The sequence below is a fragment of the Mauremys mutica genome, chromosome 7 (assembly GCF_020497125.1).
Source record: "Mauremys mutica isolate MM-2020 ecotype Southern chromosome 7, ASM2049712v1, whole genome shotgun sequence".
Lineage (NCBI taxonomy): Eukaryota > Metazoa > Chordata > Testudines > Geoemydidae > Mauremys > Mauremys mutica.
Genome location: NC_059078.1, coordinates 117,650,668 through 117,668,167, shown reverse-complemented (window position 1 = coordinate 117,668,167; position 17,500 = coordinate 117,650,668). Strand labels below are relative to the sequence as shown.

General features: G+C 46.3%; 1 protein-coding gene across 4 annotated transcripts in view; it reads left to right on the top strand.

Annotated features, from left to right (window-relative positions):
• The window catches only part of VWA2 (von Willebrand factor A domain containing 2), a 69,538-nt gene that overhangs the window by 19,889 nt on the left and 32,149 nt on the right, over nucleotides 1–17,500 (top strand). For all 4 annotated transcript variants that reach the window (XM_045024913.1, XM_045024914.1, XM_045024912.1 and 1 more), the window contains 3 exons: nucleotides 5,821–5,895; nucleotides 12,150–12,283; nucleotides 16,204–16,313. In XM_045024913.1, the coding sequence (XP_044880848.1) occupies nucleotides 5,821–5,895; nucleotides 12,150–12,283; nucleotides 16,204–16,313 (319 nt within the window). The remainder of the gene's footprint in view (nucleotides 1–5,820; nucleotides 5,896–12,149; nucleotides 12,284–16,203; nucleotides 16,314–17,500) is intronic.

Here is a 17,500-nt window from a genome sequence, read left to right as displayed (position 1 = left end):
TTTGTGTCCAAGCAACATTGCCACAGAAAAGCCACCTGGCTGTAGCTGTTGCCTGAACTCCAAGTAGCAGCTGTGAGTCTAAAGAGAACCTCAGATTGCAAACCCAGCCAACGAAAGGATGCTGCACAACCTTAATCAAACGGGCAGCTACTGTGCTTGCCAGATCTGGGTATAATACACGTTCAGCTGCACTTTTCTCAGACGGCCGTGACAGGGTCTCTTCAGCAGTCAGTGGAAAAATCGGCCAGGTACTTCACATTCCTTAACAGTAAGAAGGAAAAAGTGCAGGGAAGTTGAGAGGAGGGAATTGGCCATGTGCAGCAGACTGAGAGGAGGTGCCTTGCTGCAATGCTCTCCAGCAGCAGGTTGAACCTGCAACAGTCTCTAGGCTTTTGCTGCATCCATAACCCAGTTCTTCAAGCATGTTCTATAGCTTTGCTGCAGCACTGAAGTGTCAAATGTATGCAAAAATACCATCGCCGTGCAAGCACAGTGCAATGGTCCAGATCCAAAGCCCAGTCAAGTCAATGGGAGCCTTTCCGTCTATTCAGTGGCCACTGGATCAGGCCCAGTGTCATTAAGAAACTAGCACTCTTTTAACGGCACATACAAAATAAAAACCATGAGTGGGTTTGGTTTTTTTTTTAATCTACATTTGTTACTTCTGAGTCTGGTGGCAGATCAGTGCCCGTGAAAGAGCCCCGTCAGGTTGGTTGTTAGTCCTGAATTTGGCACAAAATGAAGGATCGGATTCTGCTAACGACTCTCATTACTGGAGGCAGTGCTATGCACTGAGTGTGACCCATTGGCTTCAGTGGAACTTGAGCTCTTGCTTGACTCAAAACAACTATTCCCAGGAATATGATGATGATGATGTGTCACTGTAGAGCTTAGGAACCCTAGTCATGGACCCCATTGTGCTGGGCGCTGCACAAACACAGAACAAAAAGCTGGTATTAAGCACTACAGCTGGTATGAAGCGTTTGCACAATCAGTCTCTAGGTAGAGACATTCCCCTGAATTATTCATCCCTGTTATTGCAAGCTGCAGTGGAGGCTGGGACAAGACTTTGAGGATCAGTGCTCTGCATAGCACTTATAGCTTATTAACTAGTGCAGGGGTTCTCAAGCTGCGTCACAGATGCTTTTCTGCAGACAAAAGGCAGGACCAGCGTTAGGGGGTAGCAAGCAGGGCAGTTGCCTGGGGTCCCATGCCACAGGGGGCCCTGCAAAGCTAAGTTGCTCAGGCTTCAGCCCTGGGTGGTGGGGTTCAGAGCCTCGGGCTTCACCAGTGGTGGGGCTTCAGCTTTCTGCCCTAAGTCCCAGCAAGTCGAATGCCGGCCCTGCTTGGCAGAGCCCCTGAAACCTGCTCGCAGCCCCCCAGGAACCCTGAACCCTTGGATGAGAACCACTGAAGTAGTGCACCTAGTAAAGCCAGATATTAGCTAATGACACTTTGCAGCTGTAGGATCTTCCAGATGTAAAGGGGAAAGAGCTGTGTGTTACTAACCATCCTGTTTGTGAGGATCCACCTTGCGATAAGCCTGTCCCATCTCCAAGGAGCAGGAGCAGCGTTTTCAGCCTGGCTGGAAAGCTGCAGGGATATTGACAGCTTGGCCTTGCCTCCAGTGGCATGTCGTGCCTCGTGTGAATATGAGCACAGTGATAACTATTCCTACAGCTGAACTCAGTCTCTAGCAGCGCTAAAGAGGCAGTTCAGCAGGAACAAGTTATACTCTGTGTTTGTATGTTATGAGTAGGGCCCTACCAAATTCATGGTCCATTTTGGTCAATTTCATGATCATAAGATTTTAAAAATCGTCAATTTCGTGATTGTAGCTATTTAAATCTGAAATTTCAGGGTCCTGTAATTGTAGGGTTGGGGGCAGGGGGGTCACAAAGTTATTGTAGGGCGGGGTGACTGCTACCCTTACTGCTGCGCTGCTGCTGGTGGCGGCGCTGCCTTCAGAGTTGGGCAGCTGGAGAATGGCGCCCGCTGGGGAGCTAGGCCGTCAGTCAGCAGCTGCCACTCTCTGGCCACCCAGCTCTGAAGGCAGCGCAGAAGTAAGGGTGGCAATACTGCGACCCCCCTAAAATAATCTTGTGACCCCCCCTTGCCCTGCAACTCCCTTTTGGGTCAGGTGGCCCTTCATTCTCTTGTGCGTGGCCGCCCAGGCGTGCACCTCAGAGAGGACGACCCGCGGACCACCTGAGTGGAGTTCACAGACCACTGGTGGTCCCCGGAGTTTGAGAACCTCTGCTGTAGAGGGTTGAGACTCTGCACTGCTTGAGCCCCATTTTGAAGGCTCAAGTGGGCTTTAAGTGGTGTATGGTCTTTGCGGTGGCCCTCAACACGGGAGAATTTTACTATCCTTAAATATTCACAGTTGGGGCGAGGAGGGAGGCGGCGAAAAAGGGATGAACATTTTCGGCTAAGCGATGAGTGCAAATGTAGATGGCAATAGCTGTCCAATGTATGACTGGGCTGCAGAGTTCATACAAATCTTATGTTACAACCTGGGCCAGTCCCCCACTGGACAGTCATCAGGCGAGGGGTCTTCAGTGCTTCTGAGCCCATTGGCTCCGGATAGAGTGTAATCGCTATTTCTAGCGCTGGGACTATGGGGTAGGTTCAAATAGCCTGTTTAACACCCTTCTTTGGGACACGAGGCACTACTGCCCAGCCACCCTAGACGCTGAAATCAGTGTCTGAAACCTCTTGAGCCCTCGCAGTTGCTAATACGTACTCACCCCTAGAGGTCCACTTAGGCTATAGCCTCTGGACTTCTAGTTTAATCCCTCTGGAGACATTGTGGTAGGAAAGCCGGGAATACAGGCTTAGCAAAGGAATTTCTTACCCACAGAAACTTTGCTCTGAAAGCACTCGAGAGTTACAGGTCTCTGAAAACAAAACACAGGTCCTGAGACCCACCCAGTTGGATATCACCCTTTCCTGTGAGATTTGTCAGAATTTCAGGTTGGACCAAGTCCCTCCTGCAAGTCCTTCTCAGATGTGTTCGTGGTCAGCCTCCATGCCCTGCACGCAGCAGCAGCCCACTCATAAGTCTCTGTCTCTTTGCCATATGGCGGAATTATCTTTTAGACCTTGTCCTAACAGATAAAAAGGAACTGATCACAGAACTAAAAATTAATGGTAGCTTAGGTACAAGCGATTGTGACTTGATCACACTTATAATATGCGAGCAGAATGAAGGCCAGACCAGTAATATATACACTTGGTGCTGTAATAGGGCCAATTTCACAAAGCTGAAAACAACTATGAGCCCAATCAGCTAGGAGGAAGAATTAGAAAAATATGAATAATTGGGAATAATTTCAGAACACCTTATTAGATGCCCCAAAAGCCACAATGCCACAATCGAGGAAGAAGACTGTGCTGGTTTAAAAAAAGACTTGGTTTAGAGGGGAAGTGAAGTCAACAATAAAAATATATATATATATATATTACAACTTGAGGAAAGGGGAAGTTGATAGTAATGAATATAAATTAGAAGGTAGAAAATTGATAAGGGAAGTCAAGGTACACAAAGAGAAATCTATGACCTCCAGAGTTGAGGACAATAAGGAATTTTTTTTAATATATTAGGAACAAAAACAATTCTGATAATGGTCCATTATTAGATGGAAATGGTAGAGTTACAATAATAAGGCAGAAAAGTGTTCAATAGATATTTCTATTCTGTATTGGAGGAAGACACAGATTATGTAGTCTCATCATATAGTGATGAGAGAACACTTTCCATTCCACTAGTTTCTCTGTAGGATGTTAAATGGATTGCACATTTTAAAATCAGCAGGTCCAGATATGTTGCATCCAAGAATTTTTTAAATTGAGGTTGAGTACCTCACTGGACCATTGATGTTGGTTTTCAATAACTCTTGGAGCACTGGGGAAGTTCCAGAAGCCTGGAAGAAAGCTAATGTTATGTCAGTTTTTAAAAAGGGTAATCAGGATGGCCCAGGTAATTATAGGCCAATCATCTTGACATCAATCCGAGCTAAGATAATGGAGCGGATGAGAGGGGACTCGATTAACAAAGAACAAAGAAGGGTATATGTAATTAATGCAAATCAGCATGTGTTTATGGAAAACAGATCCTATTAAACTAACTTGATAGCTTTTTTGATGAGATTACCTTTAATCAGCCAAACTGGTAATAGTGTTGACGTAACATAGTAGACTTCTTTAAGACACTTGATTTGGTACCACATGACATCTTGATGAAAAAAACTAGAACAAATAAAATTAACATGACACATGTTAGCCAGTTTTTAATCTACTTAACTGAGAGGTCTCAATGTAATTGTAAATGGGAAATCGTCAGTGAGGGGGTATGTTTCCAGTGGGGTCCCTCAGGGATCAGTTATTGACTCTATTCTATTTAACATTTTTATCAATGACCTGGAAGAAAACCCAAAATCATGACTGCTAAAGTTTGCAGATGACCAAAAAATTGGGGGAGTAGTAAATAATGAAGAGGACGGGTCACGGATTCAGAGCGATCTGGTTCTCTGGGCTCAAGCAAACAATATGCATTTTAATACGGCTAAATGCAAATATATACATCTAGGAACAAAGAATGTAGGCCATACTTGCAGAATGGAGACTCTATTTTGGGAAGTAGTGACTGAAAAAGATGTGGAGGTCGTGGTGGATAATGAGCTGAACATGAGCTCCCTGTGTAATGCTGTGGCCGAAAGAGCTAATGCAATCCTGGAATGCATAAAGGGAATCTCAAATAGGAGTAGAGAGGTTATTTTACCTCTGTATTTGGCACTGGTGCGACCACTGCTGAACTAGTTTCCAGTTCTGGTGTCCACAGTTCAAGAAGGATATGGGTATATTGCAGTGTTCAGGGGAGAGCCATGAGAATGATTAAAGAATTAGAAAATGTGCCTTATAGTGATCTATTTATTTTAAGAAAGAGAAGGTTAAGGGATGACTTAATTACAGTCTATGAGTACCTAGATGGGGAACAAACATTTAATAATGGGCTCTTCAATGTAGCAGAGAAAGGCCTTAACCTGATCCAATGGCTGGGAATTGAAGCTAGACAAACTAAGCTTGGAAACAATGCATACATTTTTAAGGATGAGAGCAACTAACCTTTGGAACAATTGACCAAGGGTCGTGGTGGATTCTCCATCACTAACCATTTTTTAAATCAAGGTTGGATGTTTTTCTGCAAGCTCTGCTCTAGGAATTATTTTGGGGAAATTCTATGAACTGCGGAATACAAGAGGTCAGAGTAGATTATCATAATGGTCCCATCTGGCCTTAGAAGATATGAATCTATACATCAAATAAAGCCTAGAAATCCACCAAATGTAAGGTGTGTCGTAGCAGTCAGAAAGGTGGCACTGTACGCTGGCATGCTGCTATAACACGTCAGCTGTGTTTTTTACTTCACAATCCTATCTCCTAGTGCTACTGGATTAGTGCATCCTCTGCATCCTGCTATGCTCCTTCTGCAGAACAGAGTTCTGGTGATCTCAGCATGTTCACTGTTCCTGTTGAGGATACTGGAATCAAAACACTACTTGATTTTTCAGATCCCAATCTGAGCTGGCAACCCTAATTAGAAAATATTTGGAGTTATCAACTTGGCACGTTTCAGAGAGTAAATTAGCACCCCAAGAAACATTGTTTTTGCAAATTCTTTACTGCTTATACCCACCCACTTTAATTACATCGTAGTTGGTGTCTGGGTCACTAGCATGAATGAATGCTCTGCAGAAGTATTTTTAAATAGTTTAGAAATAATCCGATTAATGGGTTAATATATATTTGATCCCACAGTGCTGCTCACATGGGGTCTACAAGAACTTCATGCCAACCAGGAGACAATTGTCAAGATTTCTGCTGCTGGCCAACGTAAGTTTGTTTTTATAAACTAGAAATTCAAACTCGTAATCCTTACCTTCAAGCAGGGCCGTCCTTAGGCATACGCGGCTGCAAAGGGCACCCGGAAATTTGGGGCACCCTGGGGTCTTATGTCCACCTCTTCCTATCCCTGTTATGACCCTTCCTGCAGGCTCCCACCAGAGCTGGCTGCTGCAGCCTGGTGAGTCTTCCTCCGGAGGGGATCTAGTTAAAAGTGAAAAAGCTTCCAGCCTGCCAGACCTATTAGCACAACATTGAAACCATTAAAGAGCCATTCAAGTGGTAATGAAGCCATTTAACAGGCAGGACCGGCTCCAGGCACCAGCAAACCAAGCATGTGCTTGGGGCGGCACGTTTTCAGGGGTGGCATTCTGGCCATCTTTTTTATTTTTTTTTTCTTGCTTGGGGCAGCAAAAGCCTAGACCCGGCCCTGGCACCAGCAGCACGTCCTGCACGGGGGGTGCCTTGGGGCCACTGTGGTTCGTGTCAGAGAGCAGTGCCCGCACTTATAGCCGGGCGGGCTCTGAGCGGGGACACTTGGGCTGGGGGCTGCCCCGTGGGGCGCACAGAGCCGCCTGTAGGTGCCGCGTGGTGCAGGGGCGGCTCTAGACATTTTGCCACTCCAAGCACAGCGGCATGCCGGTCCCGCGGCTCCGGTGGACCTCCCGCAGGCATGCCTGTGGAGGGTCCGCTGGTCCCATGGCTCCACCGGAGCCCCAGGACCAGCGGACCCTCGGAGGTTCACCGGAGCCGCGGGACCAGCGGACCCTCCGCAGGCATGCCACCGAAGGCACCCTGCCTGCCGCCCTCCCGGCGACCAGCAGAGCGCCCCCCGCAGCATGCCGCCCCAAGCACACGCTTGGTGTGCTGGGGCCTGGAGCTGCCCCTGGCATGGTGTCTGCCCCCCAGTGCCACAGCTGGGGCTGGGCGAAGTGGCCTGAGTCACCCAGGGACTGCGGTAGGGCGGCCAGGAGCAGCAGCAGCAGCGGGGCCATAGAGGGGACCGGTGCCCAGGGCGCTGCCGTGTGGGGCCTGCGTCCCGCTCTCCGGGGCTCCGCTCCCTCTGGGGCTGCCCTGCCCCAGCTCCTCAGCTCTTTGCCTGCCGGTCCCCCCAGCTCTGCCCTCCTGGGTCCCAGCTGGTCCTGGAGGCAGGAGCCCCGGCTGGAGGGACCCTGGGCTAAGGTGCGGCCCAGGAGCCCCTCTGCTTACCCCGACCCTGCCAGCGCCGGACCAGCTGGAGGCGAGGGGGGAGTGGGCGGAGTCAGCACTGGTTGGGGGGAGCCCAGGGCTGGGGTGGCAGGGGGTGCAGGTGGGGTGGGGGGAGAGCCCGGGGCTGGGGTGGGGCCGTGGGGGGCAGCCAAAAATTTTTTGCTTGGGGCAGCAAAAAACCTAGAGCCGGCCCTGTTAACAGGCATTTGCCAACCCCCGGGTATATACTGTCCGTTTCTGAATTTGCTGACAAAAACAGTTGTGCACTAATGTAATATTTACTCAGACCTTAGTTTAAAATTTGCTTTAAATATATTTCATTTGAAGATTGCTAAAGCTTATAAAATCACCTCTCTCAAAAATCCGTGCATAGATTTTTAGATGCACAATCTGAGTATTCATCTTTAGCCTTAAATGCTGGGAGCTTTGGACACACACAGGTTTTAAAATAAATCCCTCAAAGGGACCCCCCTTATCTAAAATACACATTTTAATTTCAATTACTAAAGTACAAAAACCTTGCTTCCAAAGTCTTCCTGTCCTTTCTGTCTATCTCTTTCTCTCTTCACCCCCCTGTTGAAGAGAGCCCTTAAAGGGACAACACCCCTTTTCTTCCCGATAGCTGGACAAACGGGTTTCCATTTCTTTACTTCTGACTATTTGATTAGTTTTAAGAGACCCCTCCAGCAAAATCAGTACCTAGTAAGTTATAAAATCCTTTTGTTATGCCTAAAATCTTTGGAAACACATTTTTTAAAGTTGGTGAAATTTCATAAACATGTCTCTTGTTACGGAGATCACACAAAGCAAGTTAGTGTTCCCTTTTTCTAAATGCAATGAACATTGTTATGAATACACTAAACCTCTGTGACTGATTAATTTAAAATAATGTCTTTGTTTCAGTGAGTTAAATATGTAGTAATCTGGAATGATTGCTTTATGAAGGTTTAAGAGTACATTTAAAATATAAAATCAGCTTAGAAATACTGTTTAAGAAAATGTAAAACGGAGAAGAGCTGCATCATTTATTCCATAATATTTAATGCTGTATTCAGCAGGACAGCTGACTTGCCCTAACTACAAAGTCTTTGCAAATAAATCTCTGACAAACTTCAGGGTATATCAAAATACCTGTGACTGACATTTTTATTCCCAAATTTAGTGCTTTTAATTAGGTGCCTTCTGCATGTCCAGTCTTCACCACCTGGCATGCAGTAGGAAACATGCTCCATTTTCTTTTGAAAAAATCCTCTCTGCAATTTCTTTCTAATGTCATTTGCTTCATGTAGGTTCAGGGATTTGGCTGCAAGGGGGTGAGCAGGGAGGGGGAAGGAAGAGAGGAGGGAGACAGTGGGGAGAGGGCGGGGCCTGGGGCACAGTAGGGGTGGAGTATGGGCGGGGCCACAGGCAGAAGAGGTGGGCTGGGGAGCTGGCCTCCCCAAGTGGCAGCTTCACCTCCCCCCCATGACAGCACATAAGAGCGGGTTGGCCCCTGCACACCCGGTGCGCGCTGCAGCCTCCTTAGGCAGGGGCCGTATTCACAGAGCCGAATGCGCCGGCGCTGCGCATTCTGCGTTAGGGGGAGGGTCTGGGGGTCTCTGCGGGGAACTGTGACTCTGTGGGGTGGCTCGCTAGCCTTTGCTGCCTTGTCCCTCGCCCTTCCCCTGCGGGCTGCGAGCCCAGGCTGCAGTCGGGCACAGGGGCGCCAGTTTAATAATACTGCAGAGGGCCCCATAAATCCTAAGGACGGCCCTGCCTTCAAGGCTTTTCCCAGCTCTGCTACTGCTGCCTACATCACCACTCCCCGTTCCCCAATGGGTACTTACATCAGTGTCCCCATGCCAGGAAGACTCCCCCAGATGCTATGTTCCTTGCAACCTCAATCTACTCTTTCAGACGTGAGGCTCATTTATTTCAGTTGTTTCTGTTCCACCACTTCAACCTTCTTGCCTAAATTTGTTCCCTCAAACCTAAATGTACTATTTCGGCATATTAACCCCTGGTTCCCCACTCAGGTTAGTTGTGTTTAACAGAGGAATCAACAGGATACTCTGAGCTAGGATGGTCTTGTAGTTAAGGTACAGTGCCTCAGAAGACCTCAGTTCCGTTCCAGGTTCTGCCGCAGGCTTCCTGGGTGATCTTTGGTAAATCACGTCATCTCTCTGCCCCTCAGTTCCCCATGTGTGAAATGGTGATAATGCTTCCCCACAGAGAGGTGTTGTGAGAATCAATTTGTTGTTGTTTGTGCGGCTGTGGTGGTGGGGATCATATTAAGTACCTCGATAGTCAGATAGAGGTGTATGTAACAAAATTATATTGCATGATCTTTTACCGTGACCTTCATTTTCCAGTGTCCATTGTCCAACTTAAAGCATAAGCGCCTGTCGGTTGGGACCTGCCTGGTTTTGAACTTGTCTGTAACACACAATTCATCCTTATCATATTAGAGACTTAAAGAATGATGGAAAAGAGACTTCCTCCTCATTCTGGGTGTTTATTTCGTAATTACGTTCATTTGAAGTCTGCAACAGCTGTAGAAACAGCAGTCCAGGAGGACTTAGTTATGCAGCAAAAGAAAAACAATCAGATAAGATGAGGTTGCATTGAGCTATCTCTATATCATACACTTGCCAAGCTGTAACAGCTGCAGCCCGGGTGTGTCCCTAGCCAATGCTAGTGGAGCAACTGAAAGTGACCTGGAGGGAATCCAGTGAGCACAAGGAAAACAAAAAAATGAGTTGACATTATTCTGCAGATACATTGGTGCTCTTGATCTGTTTGTTACTCATGGTTATAACACGCAGGGGCATGGTGTTCCATAAAGATGTTACCTCATAGCTCTAATATCTGTATCTGGTTGTTTAGGATATGGAGCAGCTAATGGTATTAATATGGCTACTGAAGTTCCTAGCAGTGTTCTGGGAGGCTTTGTAATGTCCTGGAGACATGTCTTCCAGATTCTTTCCCCAGTAAGACAGAAGAGTCTCCAGAGAATCCTTACTGGGTTTGTCACTGACCCCAGTACGGGTTAGGACAGGATTTTGGGAGTTTAATCTGGGTTGTGTGAATACTCGTGCAGAGCAGACATGTCCAGCGAAGCTCATAGTTACACACCTCACTGGTGGGTCTCAGTGCTTTGATTTCAAACATGAAGGCAGAGCTGCTGAAGTGTGAACAGCACTAGCAACGAGGCCCTGTTTGCCTGCTATAGCTTGTCTGGAACTGTTGTCTTAATTTTGGTGTTCCAGCCAATTGGGGAGTGGAATAAACTTGCAAAGTACAGGACTTCTGAGAGAATGAGGTTACCGTATAACAATACCCACTGACCCAGAATGGAATGCTTTAAAACTTTCAATCCTTTATAATCTGGCATTAGAAAATCCTAATTATAAACCCACTCTCTCACTACTAGTGATGATAAAATGTGTCTGGGGGGAGAGGGGCACTGGCCACAAATTCTTTTTTATAGCTGGACCATTATAAAGGACTCCAGTTATAGATGGAACACTCTTTACACCTTCTTTTGTCTTTACTGCTTTCTGATATTGCATCTCAGTTTCCCTCAAAAATGCTGCAGGGGTCTTTAAAATTTGCTCTGAACATAGCACTGACATTAAGGACACAGTGAATTTTTTTCCCCCCTCTTAAAATTTCTCCTGGTGTTACCTGGCAGAGGAGCAACTTCACATGTATTTCAGGATGGAGCATTGTCTAGTAGTTACTGCTAGACTAGAGATTAGGAGTCAGGACTTCTGGATTCTGTTCTCGGCTCTGCTGCTGACTTGCTGTGTCAAAACACTCGTTTTAAGGGATTTAGATAATTGGTTCCCATTAGGAGCCTGTGAAGATCACAGGTAAACTGAAGGCCAGAGAATCTAAAGCAATCTGGCATTATAATACAGGCTGATATTTTTGAATGCTAACATATCTCTAGGCTTAAGCAATTCACCATTGTAAAGCACTTTCAGATCCTCAGCTGAAGGATGTCCTGTACGTTCAAGCTGTTATAGTAGTTGCTTATCGGTTCCAGCGCAGTGGGAGGCCGTGGTTTATGCCAAGATTCCATTTCATCTCCTGGAAATTACAGGGTGGGAGAAAATTTGCATGAGGGGTAGGAGGTGCCTTTTGGTTTTCCATCCATTTCTCTGTAGCCACTACATAGCCATGCTTCCTTAGGGTAATTCCACTCCCCTGCTTCGAGGAGTGAGGCTCCAAACCAGCGTCCCCTACGCAGCAATGTGATGCTGTGCTTCCTGAGCTGAATGTCATGCTTGTGACCGGCTGCTGAAAAACTGTAAGGATTTGCAGCTGCTCTGCTAATGTCAGGGGCGTGTCCTCTTCCCTATTACCCAGCTTTTTCCCAAATTCCCAGGAAGTGTTTTGGTTTGAGTGTCTCTGCAGAGACTGAAGAAGGAGCCTCGGTTTAATCTTTGTCAGTGAAAACCATCAGCTTCCACCTTGGCACAGGCACTCCCAGCAGCTAGTAATTACTGAGCAAACCTGTTCACACATGCCTAGGTGACACCAGGACATCATCTCAGTGCAGCCTGAAGCTAGGCTGATCTAGCCAAAGCCTCAGAGCTGATCAGATAGTTTGTGGTTTTTAAAATAGCGTGTTTGAAAAAAGGCTTTTCTGCTTTCTACAGAGACAAAATATGTCTGATTCAACTGGCCACTGGATATGTTGCAAGTTCTGACTGTGTGTGTGGTGGTGTTGGGTTGGGGAGCGGTTCTGTAACTTGTTTTTTGTTTGACATCTCTCATGTAGGGCTGCAAAATGCTGAACATTCCAATCCAGGAAAGCACTTGTGCATGTGCTTAATTTTAAGCAGTCCTATTTGAAGTCAGTGGGCCGGGTCACCTGACCACATGCCTAAAGTTGACCACATGCTTATTAAGGGCTGGATGAGAGAAATTGATAATCAGCTGAATTTTCCTTCTTTTTTTCCTGTAAACCTGGCTCACTGAATTCTGTTGTCACCTGTGACCTAAGTATAAATGTGCATCCTGACAGCATGTATCTTGTTCTCTTCCAGTGATGCAGTGCTCTGCTTCAGTAGATATCCTCCTTCTGTTAGATGGGTCATACAGCATTGGCAAAGGAAGCTTTGAGAGGTCTAAGCACTTTGCAGGCAAACTCTGTGATGCCTTGGACATCAATCCGGATAGGGTGAGTGTGGCAGCAAATGTCTTGTTTTAGTTGCAAACAGCACGGTTCTACCTGACACATCCAAAGACAAAATGTGTAGAGTGAAATGAAAAACATTAGGGTTGCTGGGAGGGAGGGATCCAAAGGTTACCCAGAATAGGATGCGGCAAGGTTCTATGAATATGCTGGATCATATGTATACATTGTAAATGTTTCAAAGTTCCATTTGGCATTTAAAAACATGGGACAAGATCTTGCAGACAAAAGGTTACAGCCAGAATTTTAAAAAGTGATTAGTGGTGCTTGGATGCCTAAGTTGAGACTAATTAAAAGAGCCTGATTTTTCAGAGGACAGGTGCTCAATGCTTTCTGAAAATCGGGCCCTTGAATTTGTCTCAAGTCAGGCACCCAAAAATCACAATCACTTTTGGAAATCATGGCTGCAGAATTTATCCCAGGGAAGTTAACCAGCTATCTGTATGGATATAAGTGGTTATGAAGCCTGCAGAGGTCCTGTTTATCCTCTCTCTTTTAAAAAATATTCTGTATTGCAAAATGAAGGGGTAGAATGGAAGGATTTCACTGCAGGCCATCAACAATGTAGTAAGGTGACTGGTGGCCTCTAGGTGCCTGCTTGCAATAAGTATCTCAGATTTCCCAGTGGTGTGTGGTGTTTGCCAGTTGGTTCTGGAACTGTGCCTTTCATGGCTAACCTTAACACTCAGGAACAGCTGTCAGATCCCGCAAAGAACAAGTGAGGAGCTTCCAGTTGGATTTCCTGTCTCTGCATGATTAAGAGCGATTTGTTCTTAATCAACAATTATTGCCCTGTTCTTGCCCCCAACCTCTGTGGAGTTCTAATTTTTTGCTTGACAAGGTACCAGACACTTCCTGTTTCACCAAACACACGGGCGTGATCTGTCATGCTACTGTATAGCTGGAGCAGTAGCACAGTGTGCTCTAGGAGCAGATGTCCTGCAGGTGTCTGGCTGGGCAAGACATTCTGATTAGAATCCAAGTAGCTGGCATTTGGAGGGATCCATCCAGTATAAAATGAATTAAAATAAATGGGAAGGGAAGGGATCCAGCTCAGCTCCTCATTATTTTCCTTTCTTATTTTGGATGTTGGCTTAAATTAAGGTCTAACTGTGGGGTTAGACAACTAGGAAGATTTCCCATAAAAACTGAAACTGAATATACAGCGATGAAGCAGTTTTGACTCTGCAGTGCCATAGACCCATGGAAAACCCTACAGCTCCAGCTTTTAGGATTTTTTTTTAAACACCCCATGGCTCCTTTTGGGACTTGCATACGTGTATCCCCAGATCTTATCTGCTACCTGGAGCCTCCTGAGACCTTACATGCTTGAATGAACAATAACAGCCTTGCCTAAAATGTTCCGAGGGAAGGTTCGTGCTGTCTCCAGCTCTGGTCCCTACCTTGCATACAGTCCCATGTGCCTAATGTCAAGTCAGATTTGGTAACTGCCTGGGAGAGGTTGACTACTGTTCCCGTCTGTAACTAGGGAAAATGTTAGCTGCGCTGGAAATCTGTTCAGGTGGCTACTCCACTCCCTCCTCAGGCCAGTCAGACACTGGACAGACTGGGAGTAGATGAATACAAGATAGGAACCCGGTAAGGAAGGAAATAGTGGGACTTAAGGCTTTGCGCCCAGCCCTACAATGTAATGCTCTTCTATTTAGTCTACTCCACTCTCTAATCAAGCGACACTGTAGGGATCCAGAGAATAAACCTGCCTCTTTCCCATATTGCAGCAGGCTTTAAAGTTAGAGAGACAAAGCCAAATTTCACCACAGAGCCATGTATACGTGAGGCTTTCCATAGTTTGCAGAATGCTGGAGGCAGGCGTTGTAGGAATGTGTGTGTCACTTCAATGGGCATAAGGTGAGTTGGGCTGATCAGGCATTTCAGTCAGTGGCTTGTCGAAGAGAAGAAAACAGACACTTACCTCTAGCAATTAACCACACTGCAGACTTGGGCAACGTGCGGGAATTCAGGTGCTGGACATCTCGGAGTTTAGCTGTAGCCTGCTGTCGGTTTTTTTAGTCCATTATCCTTCCCTTAGCCCAGTGGTTCTCATCCTATTTACCACTGTGTGCTGCATATGTGGCCCACAATGTGTTATGTGAGCCACATTCAATACTACTTGTATAGCCCTGAGCATGTCACATGGGCAGCAGCTGTGTGCTGATTGGACCGCGGATTGAGAACAACTGACTTAGTCATTATGATATATGCTTTCTGCCATCCCCCTTTTAGATAAGATATAACATTATATGAACATAAGAATGGCCCTACTGGGTCAGACCATGGTCCATCCAGCCCAGTATCCTGTCTTCTGACATTGGCCAGTGCCAGGTGCTCCAGAGGGTATGAATAGAACAGGTCATCATTGAGTGATCCATCCCCTGTCACTCATTCCCAGCTTCTGGCAAACAGAGGCTAGGGACACCATTCCTGCCCATCCTGGCTAATAGCCATTGATGGATCTATCCTCCATTAATGTATCTAGTTCTTTTTTGACTCCTGTTATCCTCTGGCAAGGAGTTCCATAGGTTGACTGTGCGCTGCGTGAAGAAGAACTTCCTTTTATTTGTTTTAAACCTGCTGCCTATTAATTTCCTTTGGTGACCCCTAGTTCTTGCGTTATGAGAAGTAGTAAACAAACAACACTTCCTTAGCTACTTTCTCTACGCACTTTCTCTATATAAAATCAAGATCTCAACTACTTGTGGCTGTTAAGTATTCCATGACACTCCTTGTAAGAGTTAAGAGAACTAGCCTGGTTGTCGTGGCCAAATTCCAGTCCAGGTCATTTACTCTGTCTGCCTAAATTTCAGTTGGAAACAGTTTTATCTTTCACTTCCCTAGCTGAGGCCCGTGTTTTGTCTTCTTGCTGCTGCTGTACGCCCCCAAGGTGGCTGCTTTCAGTGGTGGGGGAGTGATCCCTGCATCCACCGCTGGTACAGTGCTTTGGGATGAAAAGTGATGGTATAAATATACATTCAATACTATTATCAGCTCACGCTGACGGCTGCTGCCTGCTTTGTGTAGGTAAAACTGAGCTGCTAGCAACCTCTCCTGAGGCTCTGAGCGATGTTTGGAAGTGAACTTTGGCCTCATTTATATCCAGGATGGGCACGTAGAGGAGCTTTAGCAGAGGTGGTGGAACTGGGGGTGGTGGGGAATGTTTCTGCCCTCACAAACTCTTGCGGAGGCAAGAGAAGGGGCTGGAGCAACTGCTGTGACGCATGGGGACGGGACGGCTGCTGGGCAGCAGGGAGGAACTGTTCTCCTTTCCCCGTCTGCTTTCACTTGGCCAATCGTCGCAGCCACGCCAGCTGGGGCGGGTGTGCAGGTACTGCACAGGGGTGACAGAGTATGGCCCCAGCCAGCCAGGAGAGGTGGCTGCTCATGTGACTCTCCAGCCACCGCAGGACCCAGTAGAGAGATCCAGCCTGGTGGAGGGGCAGGAGCATATGCACCAGCTGCTGGGGTGGGGGCAGGGCACAGGCACCAGGGCAGAGGGAAGGAGTGTCAGCACACAGCTGTGAGGAGTGAGGGAGGCACGGGGCGCCATCCGCCAAGGAACTGCTGTTGGAATGGCAGTAAGAACTGCCAGGGCACCTGGAGCCGGCTGCCTCGGTGGCACTCAATAGGTCGCCTCACTCCCACTCTTATCCCCCCAGCTCCCCCAATCATAGTGAGCTTCTGCCCTCCCTATCTCCATTCCCACCCCCCACCCCCCAGCTTTGGAGTGTGAGTGAATGGTATTTATTGGAGGGCCTTAGCCAAGAAGGGCAATGAGAAGAGTGTGATTTATCCTGAAACAATTCAAGGTTCCTAAATCTGTCACACAATCGAAATAATACAACCCTCCCAGCCACCTGCTCCTTATGCTATTTAACCTTTTCTTTCAGGTCAGAGTGGGAGTGATACAGTTTAGCTCAACTCCCCAGCTAGAATTCCCCTTGGATTCGTATTTAACCAAGCAGGAAGTAAAGGAGAAAATCAAGAAGATTGTGTTCAAGTAAGTTCTGTTAGACAGCCCTGTTCTCTTTGAGGGGGTGCACATTTTTCTGGCAAGGCCTTGTGTCCTGTCCTTCACTCTGCTGACTAGGAAGGAGTGAACAGGATTCCCTAGAGCTCATCAGCACTGCATGTGGTAGCCAATGATTTTAGTTTAGTATCAATTACTGTGTGATGTTATGATTAATCAGTGTATGTTGCATATATTCATTGTATGTTAATTAGTTAATTTGTAGGATTATAAAAGCGTAAGATTTATCAATAATTAGAGGAACCAAGTATTAGACAGGAGTAAAACAAGCTGAAATGCAAGACCTGTAGGCTGAGGCCTGCAAGACTTTAATTTAGCTATTTTAGGCCTTGGAGACAAGAAGCGATGACATAAGTGGCCGAGAAATAAGCTGATGCCCTAAGATTATGGGAAAAGAGGTAACAAGTGATAATATTGCAAAAAATTACCAGAAGATCATGGTATTTTTATGATCTAAAATTAAAGGCACATCTGTCTCACACATGTCTTAATCATGGGATACAGGTTTTGCATCAATGCTAATGAGAACAAAGGGAATTTACACAGCCTATAGAAAATAGGGGTCACTTAAGTTTCCAGGGGACACAGACCAATAAGAGAAAAGAGGGTGGACAATTTTATGGACACGCGCAGAATGTAGATGTAGACAGAATCACATTATAAAAAGGAAATGACCAAAATTGGAAAACTGAGCTCCCTCTGGGAGGCTCCAGCAAGAACCATCTCTCTACTGATGATCAAGCCATGAGAGACCCATCAGACCCTAACACTGGTGTTAAGGATGTGAGTATAACCATCGTTGTAACTTGTGCATAGGTCTGTATAGAACTTGTACATGCTTGGGTAATCAAACTTTAACTGTAACTTTAATAAAACTTATAAAAGAGAATAGACTTTGTATTGGTAAATATGTGTGGTCACTACCCTTGGTCTTTGTGTTCCTGGAGACTCTAAATCCGAAGCAAGTAGCAGAGTTAACTTTCACTCTGTTAAGCTTGAAATTGTAGTCGCCAGAGCCGAACCCATGGTGGCGTAGTACCATATTACAAAATTCACTTTAAATAAAATAAAAGGCTACACTGTCAATCAGTTGTAGGGGTTACTCTGTAGAAAGACACTCTCAGTCCTTGCTGGGTTGGCCAGTTAGAATGTGGGGC